General features: G+C 23.8%; 2 protein-coding genes across 2 annotated transcripts in view; one reads left to right on the forward strand and one right to left on the reverse strand.

Annotated features, from left to right (window-relative positions):
* Positions 1-1,463, forward strand: part of LOC126895566 (lipase member H-A-like) — a 9,713-nt gene extending 8,250 nt beyond the window's left edge. Inside the window, exons 3-6 of the mRNA XM_050667561.1 lie at positions 324-608; positions 699-872; positions 952-1,123; positions 1,193-1,463. Coding sequence (XP_050523518.1) covers positions 324-608; positions 699-872; positions 952-1,123; positions 1,193-1,241 — 680 coding nt within the window. The 3' untranslated portion in view covers positions 1,242-1,463. The remainder of the gene's footprint in view (positions 1-323; positions 609-698; positions 873-951; positions 1,124-1,192) is intronic.
* Positions 1-11,338, reverse strand: part of LOC126895561 (ATP-binding cassette sub-family C member 10) — a 25,771-nt gene extending 14,433 nt beyond the window's left edge. Inside the window, exons 1-14 of the mRNA XM_050667554.1 lie at positions 11,181-11,338; positions 10,482-11,119; positions 9,446-9,965; positions 7,550-7,676; positions 7,392-7,485; positions 7,225-7,336; positions 6,998-7,123; positions 6,769-6,917; positions 6,591-6,710; positions 6,261-6,528; positions 6,106-6,199; positions 3,729-3,867; positions 2,663-3,103; positions 2,282-2,348 (exon numbers count right to left, since the gene is read on the reverse strand). Of these exons, the coding sequence (XP_050523511.1) occupies positions 2,282-2,348; positions 2,663-3,103; positions 3,729-3,867; positions 6,106-6,199; positions 6,261-6,528; positions 6,591-6,710; positions 6,769-6,917; positions 6,998-7,123; positions 7,225-7,336; positions 7,392-7,485; positions 7,550-7,676; positions 9,446-9,965; positions 10,482-11,108 (2,884 nt within the window). The 5' untranslated portion in view covers positions 11,109-11,119; positions 11,181-11,338. The remainder of the gene's footprint in view (positions 1-2,281; positions 2,349-2,662; positions 3,104-3,728; positions 3,868-6,105; positions 6,200-6,260; positions 6,529-6,590; positions 6,711-6,768; positions 6,918-6,997; positions 7,124-7,224; positions 7,337-7,391; positions 7,486-7,549; positions 7,677-9,445; positions 9,966-10,481; positions 11,120-11,180) is intronic.
* Between the last annotated feature and the right edge of the window lie 3,830 nt (positions 11,339-15,168).

Consider the following 15,168-nt stretch of genomic DNA (forward strand, 5'->3'; position numbering starts at 1 on the left):
ACAAAAAAAAAAAAAAAAAACACATCATAGTAAAATTAATACCTTCTCAGCTTCGCATCGAAGCTAAAAAAATTGTTTTAATCTAATTATAGCACAAATAATAAACCCTGAAAATTTAAGAAAAAAATGAAGTGATCGTACAACCACTTCTGAATGATTTGGCATGGATTGACCACAATATAAAGTTAAAACTGAAAATATCAAAATCAACTGTTTTATAGCAATTGAATTTTTTTTTATTAATATAGTATTGGTTTTAGATTAAAGTTTTCATAACCCTGAATTAAACTTATATTGTCAATCATATTTGTTTGATTTTTCAGCATACTTAAATGGATTAAAGGATTACAATATTATATATGTGGATTACTCTAGTATTTCCCGATTTATTATTTCTAACCATGTTTTTTATGGAACTGAATATGTTTATAATGTTATAAAACTATCACACGTTGCAAACAAAATTTCACAATTTATTGAATTGGTTAAAAAAGTAAAACCTCAAATTGAATATGTGCACATAATAGGGCACAGTTTAGGAGCTCAATTAGCAGGCAAAATTGGAAAGGTGTACTCGAGAACAGGAGGAATAATTGATAGGATAACTGGTAAGTTATGTTATGTTGAAATAAGTATTTCTAAGTTTTTATTTTTTTAAGTTCATTAAATATACTAAAATAATTACTGTGTGCCAATAGGTTTAGATCCTGCAGGAATTCTATTTACTTTATTGCCTGATTTAAATAGAGAAAGTGGAAAATTTGTAGATATAATTCACACAAATATTGGAGGTTATGGTGAAATTCGACAAACTGAAGGAGCAGTTAATTTTATAGTTAATGGTGGTGTGGTTCAGCCATTTTGTCCAACAAGTAATTAATACAACTTATTATAGATAATTTATAATCAAAATTATCTTTTTATTTTCAATTTATAATTAAATTATTTTAGAATTATATCCAGCAATTTTTTTTTGTTCTCACTCAGTATCAACTTACTATTATGCGCATTCTATTAATAATGTATTATTGGCAAAATCATTAGCATGCACTAATAATTTAATCATAAGCCAACAAATAGATTGTAACAAAGAAGTCATTTTTGGCGAAAATATTTCACTTAAGTATGATAATAAACTATTTAAAATTCTATTTTTTGTAATATAAATAATTATTTATTTATTACTTTACAGTGCTACTGGAAATTATGGTATACAAATTGCAATTGATTATATCAACTAATCATGACAGTAGTTATCAATAATATTCAGAAAACAATGTATTATAATTTAATACTATCTTTCAATTGTAAAATATCCCTTAATTACCCAGAATTTTAAATAATTTTAAGTATAAATTATAAAGTATAAATTAAGAATTTTAAGTATAAATTTTACACGATTATACATAAAATTAATAGCAAAGATAATGAAATTCAAATTATTATAATATACATTGACAAAATCCTTATATTAAATTTTGAAATTTTTATACAATTTTTGTAATTAGAAAAACCAAGAATATTCCTTTTAAAATAACAATTCAAAAATCTAATATTAAGTTTTAATTAAAGCAAAAAAACATTTTAAACAGAGCATAATTTTATGAATTAATACTCCATAACCCTTTAGTCCCCCACATTTTCATAAAATCAAGTAAGAACGTCTAAGATAATTTGCTATATATAAATAAATTTTCTAGAAAATTTTGTTGGAGTTACATGATTATCAATTACAATAACACACCTAAAATAATTATTTTTGTATCATGTATTTAGAACACTAATATGCATATTTTAATATTAATTGCATTGTTCTAGGGTGATTAAAATTTGAAAAAATCTAAAAACAAATTTCATGGTAATGAACACTGAGACTGAAAGGAATAATAGTTTTAAATTAAAAGCAATAAAAATACATTACCATCTCTCAAAATATAAGCAAGACTTATTTTTCCTCAACTACTTTTACTTCATAGATTTTATATCTGACAGTTAGGATTTGGAGCAACCCCCCTGACAACAACAACTTAAATTAATAGTTGGCAAATAAACCTATTATTCCAATAACTAAATTGACATACAATGATGGACTTTTATTTTTGCTCGTTACATTTTTATTATGAGCAAATAGTTAACAAATTGTTAAATACCACTGTTCCTAAAAAAAAACTTAAGAGACATTTTAATCACATTGTTTAACACAACATCAATATGATCTTAAATTTTCCTTGCTAAAATTTTAATAACCTACTAATATAATTAAAGTAAATTTAATACATACTTTTTTTTTGTATGGACATTTCATTTACCCAATGAGATAACCAAAAATCTGATATGTTTCTTGATATCTAAAAAAAAAATACTAATTTTCAACAAATGTCATCAAACTAAAACTAGTTTTCTTCATGTTTTTTTAGTAAATTAAAAAATACTTATATTTTTAAATATTTAAGCTAAATTGTGGACTACAATCATAATATATGTAATTTAATTTTAATTTTAAATTTTAAATTTTTCTGACTAAAATAATATTTGATTTATAGAGTCACTAATTTAAATAATTATGACTTAAATTAAATGTTTTACTAAAATAAGATTTGTATCAATTAGCAAATAAAGTAAGAAAATTTAAATAACATATATATAATTAAGAATTACACACCTGCATTATTAAAAGAAAAAAAATTACAAAAGATCCAACAATATTTCCAACTGAACTCCAATACTTTTTATAAATAAGAAATGCAACTATGCCTTCTTCTTGATTTTCTTTATCAAACATTTCAGTATTTATTTCAGATTCTTTTTTTGGAATCCAATCAATGTCATCAATATTAGACTCAGTTTTTAATTCATCAAATTTTACATTCAGAGTTTTTATATTATAATCATTCAATACTTCAAAAGGTTGACCCTGATTTACTATTATTCCATTATTCACTACTACTATCCATTCAGCTGTGACCAAGTACTCAGTATTATGTGTACAAATAATACGAGTTTTATCTTTAAGAAGACCATTTATACAATATTTATATATATGTTGAGCAACATTTACATCTACTGATGCAAAAATGTCATCTAGTAAATAAATACTTTTATTCTGAAAAAAATATAAGTAATATTATGTTAAATAATTTTATAAATATATATATATATATATATTAAAGCTGATGAGTGAATATCCTGAAGGAATATAAGTAATTATAAATAACTTAAGTACACTTCAACTAGATATTTCAATTTTAAATTGTGATACTAGACAAAAAATGTTTATAAAATATATGTTAAGCATTGATAATGGTAACATTGTTTCCGAAACACGTATATGCTATTTTTAGTAACTTTTGTGGCTTTTTAAGTAAAATATTTTTCAGTTTTATATAAGTTTTTTAAGCAAAACATTTATCTAATAAATAATGCTTATCCAAAGATAATTATTGATATAGGAAATCCCTATAAATTTTGAAGGAGACAATAAATTGAAATTTATCTTTACCCAAATAAATTAGAAATATTTAACTAGTTTCCTATAAGTTTAACTTTATTTGTCATTAAGAATCATTAATTAGATCAAAAGTTTAACAAAATTTAATTAACCAAGTGAAAATAAATAAATCTGGCTCACTTTGAATATTGAGTAATTAGTAAAATTAAAATATTATAATATTATTAAATTAATATCCTATTAATTTTAAATTTTAAAAGTAATATATTTTACAACATACTTGGTACACTGCTCTAGCTAAAGCTATGCGTGCTTTTTGACCTCCACTAAGAGTATGTCCCGCTTCACCAATTATGGTCAAATCACCCGATGAGAAATTGTTTAAATCTTCCACTAGAGCACAACTTTTAATAACTGCTCTATAAAATTTTTTTTTAATTATTTATATCTGATATATTAAAATATAGATTAATAAAGTAAATAATACAGAGTTATTCATTTAACATTGATCACTCAAATTTTCTTAACATATTATGTTTTTTGAGATTTTTTTAAATTTTTTTAGTTACATATATATTTCCATTTATCTCATTAAATCAATACTAATCTAAAAAATGTCTCAACTCCACTTTACTCGATTCCTACTGTACTTTGCATTTTAAATTTATTCTTTGGCTATAATATAATATATAAATCAGCTTGATATGCTGTCAAAACTATAGGACTATAGAAAAGTATATTTTGAAATAAATAACTTCAAATTTTTTAAGTTCCATTAGAGTGATATTGTGTATTATTTTGTTTTTATCATTTATAGAAGTTCAAAATAATTTTTATAGACAAAGCCTGTATCGTTAAATAAAGAATAATAAGTTGAATTCAATTATACAAAAATATCAAAAATAAAAAATTATAAGTTTTTATCAGAGTAATATCTTGAAATTTAAAATATTGTTTTGATATAAACAAAACATGTAGTATATTTAATATATATTACATTTTTTTTTTTTATATATTAATATTTGATTTTCATGTTAAATGTGTGGGTAATGGATGTAGGCCGAAATGTAACTGAATCAATAATTTTAAAAACACCATAAATATAAAAATTCTCAAAGAAATGAAATACTTTTCTTATTGATATAGAATCCAGAAATTGATGAAAAATGCATAAATATTTTTAAATACTTTAAGTTGACCACGATGGACCAAGATTTTAATTATATATTATTAGAAATATACAGACTTCATCTTATGAGGCTTTTCAAATGAGTGACATCCGTTACTTAAGTATGAACAAAAACTAATGAAGATCATTCAAAGTACTATTTATATAATAAGATCTCTAAAAATCATACATGATGGACGAGAATTAAAATATTAAACATAATTACACTAAAACTTTGTGTTATAATATTTATTATGTTTGAAATACATTTGTAATTCCAATAAATGTGCATATGACCTTCTGTTTATTTGGGAAACTCAATTTCTTAAATTACACCCTTCAAGAAAGGCAAAGAAAAATAAGTATTTAAATAGGAAAAAATGTACAGATATAAGTAGTTTCTTCATATAATGTGTATCTACATATCTAAATTACATTTAATAATAAAAAACCCAGCACAGTGAGGTCGCTGCACAGTGAGGATGTGGCATAATTGGGTAAAGAATAATGATATCTGACAGTGATTAAAATCACTATCATAAAAAATGCTTCGATGAAAATCTGTAGATAGTGTTTAATTTTAAAAAATTGGTGGATTATTCCAAAAGCCACATGATCTGCTAGTTCCTTATTAATATCCTGATTAAGATAAAGTATGTCGAGTGAAAAGGGATTATTAAAAAATGTTATTTCTCATAAAAAAAATTGTGTTGATCCATATACTTTTCAATAAGTTATAGCATTATAAAGTTAAAAACGTAAAATATAAAATCTAGAATTTTCACACAAAAATAGCATTCGGTAGCCATTATCACCATGAAGACAAAATAAAGTCCGAAATTTTTTTTTTCCATAATAAAGTACTTTACATTAACTTTAATTTAAGATATATATAAGTGTCAGACTTCCAGAACACTTTCAAAAATTAAGTTGAAAAAGTTATTTTTTTGTAAAAAAGTTGTCATTTTGAATCCACTCTTGTGGGCAGGTTAAGGATCAAGTTTATAAAAAAAATATACAACATGATAGGTAAATACCTCATGTATCTAAAAAAAAAAATTATATTGATTTAGTCATTTTTTAAAAAGTTATGACAGTCTTAGGTAAAAAAAAATTGAAAAAAATTCGAAAATTAGCGATTTTTAAATTTGTAATTTTTTTGGAGATTTCCCCATTTACGGGAAACAAGGGATATTTTTTCAATATTTGAGGGTAATGTCTTCGACTGGATAAGATTTGTGATCTTTTGACGTATTGTTGAATGAAATCGGTTTGGTGAGAGCTGAGAAAAAGTGGTAACAGACACAAAAAAAAAAAAACGCCTCATAGAAAAACCAATACCCTCTCAGCATCGCATTAAAGCTAAAACATGAAAAAACAGTGGATTTATGGAATTTCTCGAATGACTGTTTAAATTACTTCTCAGATAAACTTTTACATTAATAAATAACCCTTAGTAATTAAATAGTGGTATATATATTTAAATTACCTATACTTTTCAAGAATATAATTTTGGCCAAATAAAATATTATCTCTTATACTTCCTTTTTGAATCCAAGGTGTTTGTGCAACAAATGCAAACCCTAAAAAAGAAATATATATATATTAAGAATTAAGAATTTCATTAGTTTTAAATTGAAGTACCATCTCTCATATTGGAAATAGCTATTCTCCCTTCATCCTTATTTATTTCAGCTAAAATCCCTGCTAATAAAGTTGTTTTCCCACTTCCAACTTGTCCAGTTATACCAATTAAATTTCCTTTAGCTATCGAAAAATTTATATTTTTGAGTTGAAATGTTTTGAGTCCCCAATTAAATGTGCAATGATTTAAAGACACAGCATTATCAAATGTTCGTCCATATTGTACAGGCATAAGACTGTAGTAAGACTGCATCTGGGTGTCATCTACCTGTTGATTTACAATTGTTAAAAACTAATAACATTAAAAATATTTATTTAATTCATATCTACTTCAATCAAGCGCTGAATTCGTTTAACTGATACCCAGGCTTCAGTCACACCATTTAATATCCAAGGAAAAGCATTTAATGGTGTGATTAACATTTGAAGAAGTGCCATACTGGTAAAAACCTAAAAAAATATAAGTAAATGTTATCCTAAAATCACTTTTTTACTTGAAAGAACAAACTTTTGCTGCAGTTAACTGCCCACCAAAAAATATGTAAGTAGAAAATGTTAAAATTGATATTGTAACTGGTGTTGTTGCCCAAAAATATACACATAGAGCATCTAAATATTTTCTCTTTTTTAAAAATTCTAATTCAGGTTTCCGATAACCTAAACAAATTTTAATTGATCTATTTTATTTACTTTTAAATAAAATTTAATATTTATACAATGGAATATTAATAACTTACTGCTAACTCTATCTACAAAAAATTTTTCCCAAACATTTAACTTAATAACCCTAATACCACCAATAATTTCAGACATTAATTTAACTCGTTTATCTTTTTCCAACAAAAGTTTTCCAGTTAACTTTCCTAAATAAAATTATTATAGTTACTTATTTATAAGAATATTTTTTTTAAATAATTTACGACAAAATTATAATAAATATGTTTAAATTAAAATAATTACTAACCAATATTATTGGCAATGACTTTATTCACTGGGATTAAAAGTATAGTAACAAGTATTCCAGACAAGTAAGCAAGACCAATTTGCTGATGAAGCAAGTATAAAACTAAAATCAACTAAAAAAAAATTATTATATACAGAACAAAACAAACAGTGCAAAATTATTTTTACCTGAAAAGGTACACTCCACAATGAATGAAAGCTATTACATGCATTTACTAAATTATTTGTATCGGTACTTATAAAATTTACAATTTCTCCAATACTGTAAAAAGAATAACATAATAATACTTGCTCATTAATACAAATAATTTTCTTTTAATATTTACCTAAAATTATTGAGTGTGACAGTATTTAACACTAGAGTCTTCTTATAAATCATAGTAACTAATGTACCTCGAATTTTAATTCCTAGTTTTTGAATTTGGTAATCATAATGGGTTCCAAACATTGAACCTAATATAAATATAATCGTATTAAAAAATATATAAATATTACTTATTTCTTGTGTCTCACACTTAAATCCTTAAAGATGATTACCAATCTATTTCCATTAAATAATTACTATTAAAAACATATAAAATAACTTTAGGGATGAATAATTAATTCATTATAATGAATAATTAATTTAATATTCTAAACAATTTTTTAATAAAATCATTGAAATTGAAATTGTTTTACATTAAAATTAAGTTTCAAATTCTTATTGATGTTAAAATGAAAATAATGTAATAAGTAAGAATTGTGAATTATATAACTTTAAAATTGTATAATAATTAGAGTTGAGATTCAGTTCAACCACTACCATATTAATCACTCCTTTTAAAAATGTAATTAATTGCAGGTATTACTACTCTATAAAATAAAATAGTATTTTATAGAATAGTAATACCTGCATATACATATGTACATTGGGTATAATACATACATTATATAATACAATGGATATAATAATAGCCAGGAATTATATGCATTTATAAAGTTGGTTTGAGACACTCTGAATCTTGGTACCAAGTTAGTGCAACTTTTTTGTTAGTTAATAAAGTAATATACAAATATTTATTGTTTTATAAGGGTATAACCCTCTCATACCCTTAAAACTATAACCTTAGTAACAACACATTAATAAGATTTCAAGTCAATTAATAAAAAACTTTACTAGCTGATTGGGTTTTTCTTATAAATTTATAAAAAAATTTTAATGCGTATAATTCAAGCCCTTATATAATATAATATACAGTTGCTCAACAAAGTTTAGAGTTCTAAAAAAATAGAAAAATATATTATTTCAGTTATTAATTTTTAATACACTATTTTTGCATCATATATAAGAATTTCCAAAAAAATATAATTTTATTGAACTCAATGTAAATAGTTTATTTGTATAAAATAATTTTATCAATGATCATATTTTTAAATCATTAAAAACTATTATAAAATTAAAATTAAAAGTGAAGCAGTAGTTCATAAGACAAAATAGTAATGATGGGGTCAATCACATTTTTATTATATGTTTAGTATAAATCTACATTAAATAAAAAGTAATATTTCATTTAAATTTGGTACCTATATCTTATATTCCTTTAAAAAGAGCAGCTTCCAATAAGACTTTATTTTTTTTTATGAAGTTTGTTTATTATGATTTAAATTTACATAAACAAGTATATAAGTAACATAAATAAAAATAAATTTTATTTAATAGCTACTAATTGAAAAAAAGAAAAAATATTGATTTGGCTCCCTTGTTTGAAATTAGCAAAAAACTTAATAATTTCATATTTTAAATGCTCTTCAATGACATTCTAACTAATGGCTTACCATTTAGGGGGATACAAGTTGAAAGACCCACAATGAAAATAATTGTAAGTTAAAGATACAAATTGAAATGTTAGAAAATATTTTTTTAATATAAAGAGTATGGAAATATACAAATTGTTATAATACATAGAAAAAATAGAAATCCTACGCCTTTCTTTTTTGAGTCAATGTATAACCCTACATCCAATAAAAAAAGTCCTGATTATTTCATTTTTTTATACTAAATTTTGTTAATCTGATTGAAATAACAGAAAAATACAATAATAAAAATAAAATATTTATATACTATAATATAACTAATTTTATCCAAATCAATACATTTTTTTGTTGAAAAAATTATCAATATAACTTAATTTAAAATTATTGACCCCATCAATATTAATTTTCAATAAAATAAAAACTCTTACATAAAAGTAACATAAGAACTAGTCCACCCATGTATACAAAGCCATTCCTTAAAGGTTCTTCATGATGTGATATAAATGTTATTAACTTATTTAAAAATACTGGAGCAATGAATCCACTAAGATCAGCCATAAATTTTAATATTCCTATACTAAAAAATTGTTTGCCATAGCATTTGTTTAATGCTTGAAGTAAAGAAATTTTTGGCAGTCGAGTCTGATGATCGGCAGGCAAATGTATAGGAGATGTCGCTCTCACAGATGGTTGATGTCTAAAAACAGCTTCTACTTTAGATGAAACATACACAGGAGTCAACTTCTCAGGTAAATCAAATAAGTCATTAGAATTTTTTAATCTATTCTTTTCTCCTTTAGAAATTAATCTTTCAACCCAACCAAATGTTAGCCAAGAAATAAAATTATAATGTTCATCATCACAAGCCATTCCAAGATAGTAAGGATCAAATTCATCATTAAAACGACTATATGATGCAGTCATTACAGAGCGTCTTTCGACAGATTGCTAAAAAAAATAGATATTTATTAAAACAAAGATATGATTTTCTCAAATTTTATAAAAGATATTTTTATTAATAATATGGTAAACTTATATTTTATATGCAGAACCAAACATTTAAAAAGAAACTACTAAATCCAAAATAAGGACATTTAGATTGAACAAAAAATTTAACAAATTTAACCATTTAAAAATTATTTTAGTTTTTAAATAGAATCTAAAATTTAATTTATATAAGTAAAATGTTGAAACTACTATTATTGGTCACATCACTAATTTTCAGTGGAGTAAAATAGAGCAGGCTAAAAAGGCTGGAGCCTGCAGTGAATTTTATTTAGAGTGGACCAACTTTATTTTTATATGTTCCTCACTTATACAACTCAAAAAAGTTGTATAAATATGAAATTAATTAGCTAACAATTGCCAAGTAGTCAAATACGCCACTGCTAATTTTCATATAATGGCAATAATAAAAATATTAATTTGTATTTTTATTTACTATTTAAAAATTATTTTATATACCTGAGCAAGAAAACGAAGTCTATCAACATGTCTATTCCTTAAAATATCAGCTCTAAAGAGCAAAGTGAATAAGTAACAAAATTGTAAAGATAAATCTGTTACTCTAAACCAAAATCTCTCTTCTAGTAAAGTATATGCAGGACTCTGAACATATTGAACATAACTATTCCATACTGATACATTGGATGTTAAAAAACATAGAATCCATACAAAAAGTACAAGTTTTCGTCCTAGAAGACTTGTTCCTAAACGATGCATTATACATATCACATAAAATGTGTGTACTACCCAATTAAAACATTGTATTGCAAGTAATAAATTTTCGATTGGATATATTTTACTTTCTGTGAATTCGTAAACTTGCCAAAGAAGCCGAATAGCAGGCAAAACTGCTAATGATCCAGAAATCACTGTTCGAAACTTCAAAATTATCAATTCTCTTTTTGTTCGAACAATCCATTCTTCTAAATTCCCATAATGATATGTTGATGTTAAAAGAAATATAAATAAAATTGGTAGTTGGATAAATGACATTTCTGCACATGAACTAATAACATAATCAAACTTAAAAATTGGTGAAAAATCATCAGGGCCACAAAGCTCAGTCCAATTCCAAGACACAATCATATTAGATATTTCTAAAACATATACATTGTTGTTGTAGTAAGAATCAAAGATATTCTTTAAAAAAATACTTACACTAATGAACTTAATTTCAGTATACTTTTACTTGCAATACTATTATTTATTTAAAAAGATAAATGAGTTTAATATCTAAGATATTTTTAGTCATTTCTCAACACATAATATAGAAATAATCATTTACAACCTCAGCAAAAATGTATTTATTTTTTCAATTTTCTATGCTGATAACATTATCAACATAAATCTTTGATATGAATTTGTACTTACAAAATCAGAACATAAAAATTTAATTTTAATTTCAAATTTTATTGATGTAAAATCTTGTTCCACTATTAATACTTTATTGTTTTCCATCTTATAAAATTGTATAAGATTTTCCTCGCCTATTTATGATACTATTTTTATAATTAAATAACTCAATAAATTTTTTGTTAATCTTGATACTCCTGTAACTCATGTGCGATTCTATGCGTTGTATTATTAGTTACTGTTCAGAGTTTAATTGTAATATAAAAAGGTATCTAACCATTTACTCGGTAGTTAGTATATCTTCAACGTCAGTTACCTTATATTTATTATTTTGAATTTTTCTTGACAACACTTCTCCATGTGGTTGCATGTAGATTTAAAACTACCATACATAATTTGGAATCCAAAGAAAATCAAAAGAATATACAAACTTGATATCTTTAGAAACCCGAAACCAATATAGACTTGGATTCTTTAATCATTTTGAATTGGGCTTGAAAATTGGATTTTGTTCTAGGTAATTTCACAATAATCTGACATCAGTTTTTTGAAGACTAGTAACATATAAGAATACATATTTTTTTGACATTTTTATTAAAATGAATTTTCGTTTCGGGAATAAAATCAGACATCAAACCTATTTAATATGTATTTACCTCTACATTTTCATTTAGGAGCATATTTAGAAATTCATAATAGGAAGGTATAAATAAAAATTTTCAATTCATAAGTTACCACAAAATTTTCAACATTATATTTGACAAATATAGATAATAATTTATAGCATATTTCAAATTCGACTTTTGTTTATTCAAATATCGTAAAACTTTCTATTATGTGAATAAAAGTTGTACTATAACATTATTTTATTTGAGACGACGTAAAAAACGATATCTTTAACTTTAAGATTGTATATATAATTAAATAATCATGTAGTTATACATAAAATGAAGGTAATAACAAAATGTAAAAAATATTATCAAAATACTTTGGTAAATTTTCAACAGTTATATGTAAGCAACAATTTAAATTGTATCACCATCAAAAGCACATACAAAGCTGTATTTAAGCTTTTGATGTGAGGTTACTACATAAATTTTGATATCACAATTTTATTTCAGAATTGTCCTTTAAATAATATTGGACAAATAAAAAAAGATCAACATTTTCATATAAAAGGTCACATATTCTTTATTTGACATTTAAAAATACTATGTTTAAGAATTCCAAAACTATACTAGGTAAGAGTTACCCGTTATGGCTAATCATAGTACCACTTGATATTTTATTAATAGATCATAAGCAATACCATTTATTATTAGGACAAATTAATTTTCATAATTACAATTTTAAGTTATAGAGCATATTGGTTCAAAAACTTTTTTAAAATATTTATAAAACAAATAAACTTAAATTGTGGCTACAAGTAATACAGTAATTAAAACCATTATATTTATCCCAATAAAATTTATTTAAAAGTGTCAATCGTCACCATAATCATCTAGATATCAAAGATTATCAATCTGAAAATATTATTCAAACTGATAAAAATTTAAGTAACGAAAACATTTTTTATGCAAACATAACACAGTATGTCTAATGTATGCATTAAAAAAAAAACGCAGCACAGTGAGGATGTGGCACAATTGGGTCAAGTATAATGATATCTGACAGTGATTAAAATAACTATTATAAAAAACGCTTTGATGCAAATCTGTAGACAGTGGTTAATTTTAAAATATTGGTGGATTGTTCCAAAAGCTACATGATTTCCTATTTCCTTATTTATATTCTCATTACAAGTTTTATGACTTATAAATCTAATATTTGAATAAATATACATATTTATAATATATAAAGGGAAATGGTTTTATTTAAAAAAAAAGTATGTCGAATGAAAGAAGGTATACAAAAATTATTTATCATAAAAGTATTATATTGATCCATATATTTTAAAAGATAACATTATAAAATTAAAAATATCAAAAGGAATTTTTTACAAAAATCTTATTTTTTTTTAACTTTGATGTTCGTTTTCGCCATGAAAACAATCTAAAGTCTGAAAATTTCTTTTTCATATTAAAGTATATTACATATGTTTTAATTTAATATATATATAAGTGTCAGTATTTACGGAACATATTTAAAAATTAAGTTGAAAATGTTTTTTTTCTAGATGCATTTTTAAGTTTTGATTACCCCCTGTATTACGGAAAATAGTCTGATTTAAAAAAAAAACCCAGCACAGGGGGGTCGCGGCACAGTGGTGACGTAGCATAGTTGGATCAAGTATAATGGACCAAGATTTTAATTATATATTATTAGAAATATACAGACTTTAACTTATGAGGCTTTTCGAATGAGTGACATCCGTTACTTAAGTATGAACAATAACTAATGAAGTTCATTCAAAGTACTATTTATATAATAAGATCTCTAAAAATCATACATGATGGACGAGAATTAAAATATTAAACATAATTACACTAAAACTTTGTGTTATAATATTTATTATGTTTGAAATACATTTGTAATTCCAATAAATGTGCATATGACCTTCTGTTTATTTGGGAAACTCAATTTCTTAAATTACACCCTTCAAGAAAGGCAAAGAAAAATAAGTATTTAAATAGGAAAAAATGTACAGATATAAGTAGTTTCTTCATATAATGTGTATCTACATATCTAAATTACATTTAATAATAAAAACCCCAGCACAGTGAGGTCGCTGCACAGTGAGGATGTGGCATAATTGGGTAAAGTATAATGATATCTGACAGTGATTAAAATCACTATCATAAAAAACGCTTCGATGCAAATCTGTAGATAGTGTTTAATTTTAAAAAATTGGTGGATTATTCCAAAAGCCACATGATCTGCTAGTTCCTTATTAATAACCTGATTAAGATAAAGTATGTCGAGTGAAAAAAGGATTAATAAAAAATATTATTTCTCATAAAAAAAATTGTGTTGATCCGTATACTTTTCAATAAGTTATAGCATTATAAAGTTAAAAACGTAAAATATAAAATCCAGAATTTTCACACAAAAATAGCATTCGGTAGCCATTATCACCGTGAAGACAAAATAAAGTCCGAAATTTTTTTTTTCCATAATAAAGTACTTTACATTACCTTTAATTTAAGATATATACAAAAGCATGCATCATGCATCTATAAAAAAAAATTATATTGATCCATACATTTTTCAAAAAGTTATAGCATTATAAAGTTAAAAATATAAAAAAGAATTTTTTTCATGATAAATAATATTTATATACCTCTTTCATTCGAATTTTTGTTTTTTTTTTTTTATGATAAAGTATATTACATTACCTTTAATTTAAGATATATATAAAAGTGTCAGACTTCCGGAACACTTTCAAAAGTTAAGATGAAAAAGTTATTTTTTTGTAAAAAAGTTGTCATTTTCAATCCCCCCTTGTGGGCAGGTTAAGGATCAAGTTTATAAAAAATATATACAACATGATAGGTAAATACCTCATGTATCTAAAAAAAAAAATTATATTGATTTAGTCATTTTTTAAAAAGTTATGACAGTCTTAAGTAAAAAAGTTTTCGAAAATATGCGATTTCTCTTATTTAAATTTGTAATTTGTTGAAGATTTTCCCCATTCAAAATTTTCAAATTTTTGAAGATAATGTCTACGACTAGATTCGATTTTTTTTACGTTCTTTTGACGTATCATTGATAGAAATCGGTTCGGTGAGACCTTAGAAAAAGTGGTAACAAACAAAAAATAAAAAAAAACATATCATAGTAAAATTAATAC

This window comes from Daktulosphaira vitifoliae, unplaced genomic scaffold (genome assembly GCF_025091365.1).
Source record: "Daktulosphaira vitifoliae isolate Bord-2020 unplaced genomic scaffold, ASM2509136v1 Scaffold_1, whole genome shotgun sequence".
Lineage (NCBI taxonomy): Eukaryota > Metazoa > Arthropoda > Insecta > Hemiptera > Phylloxeridae > Daktulosphaira > Daktulosphaira vitifoliae.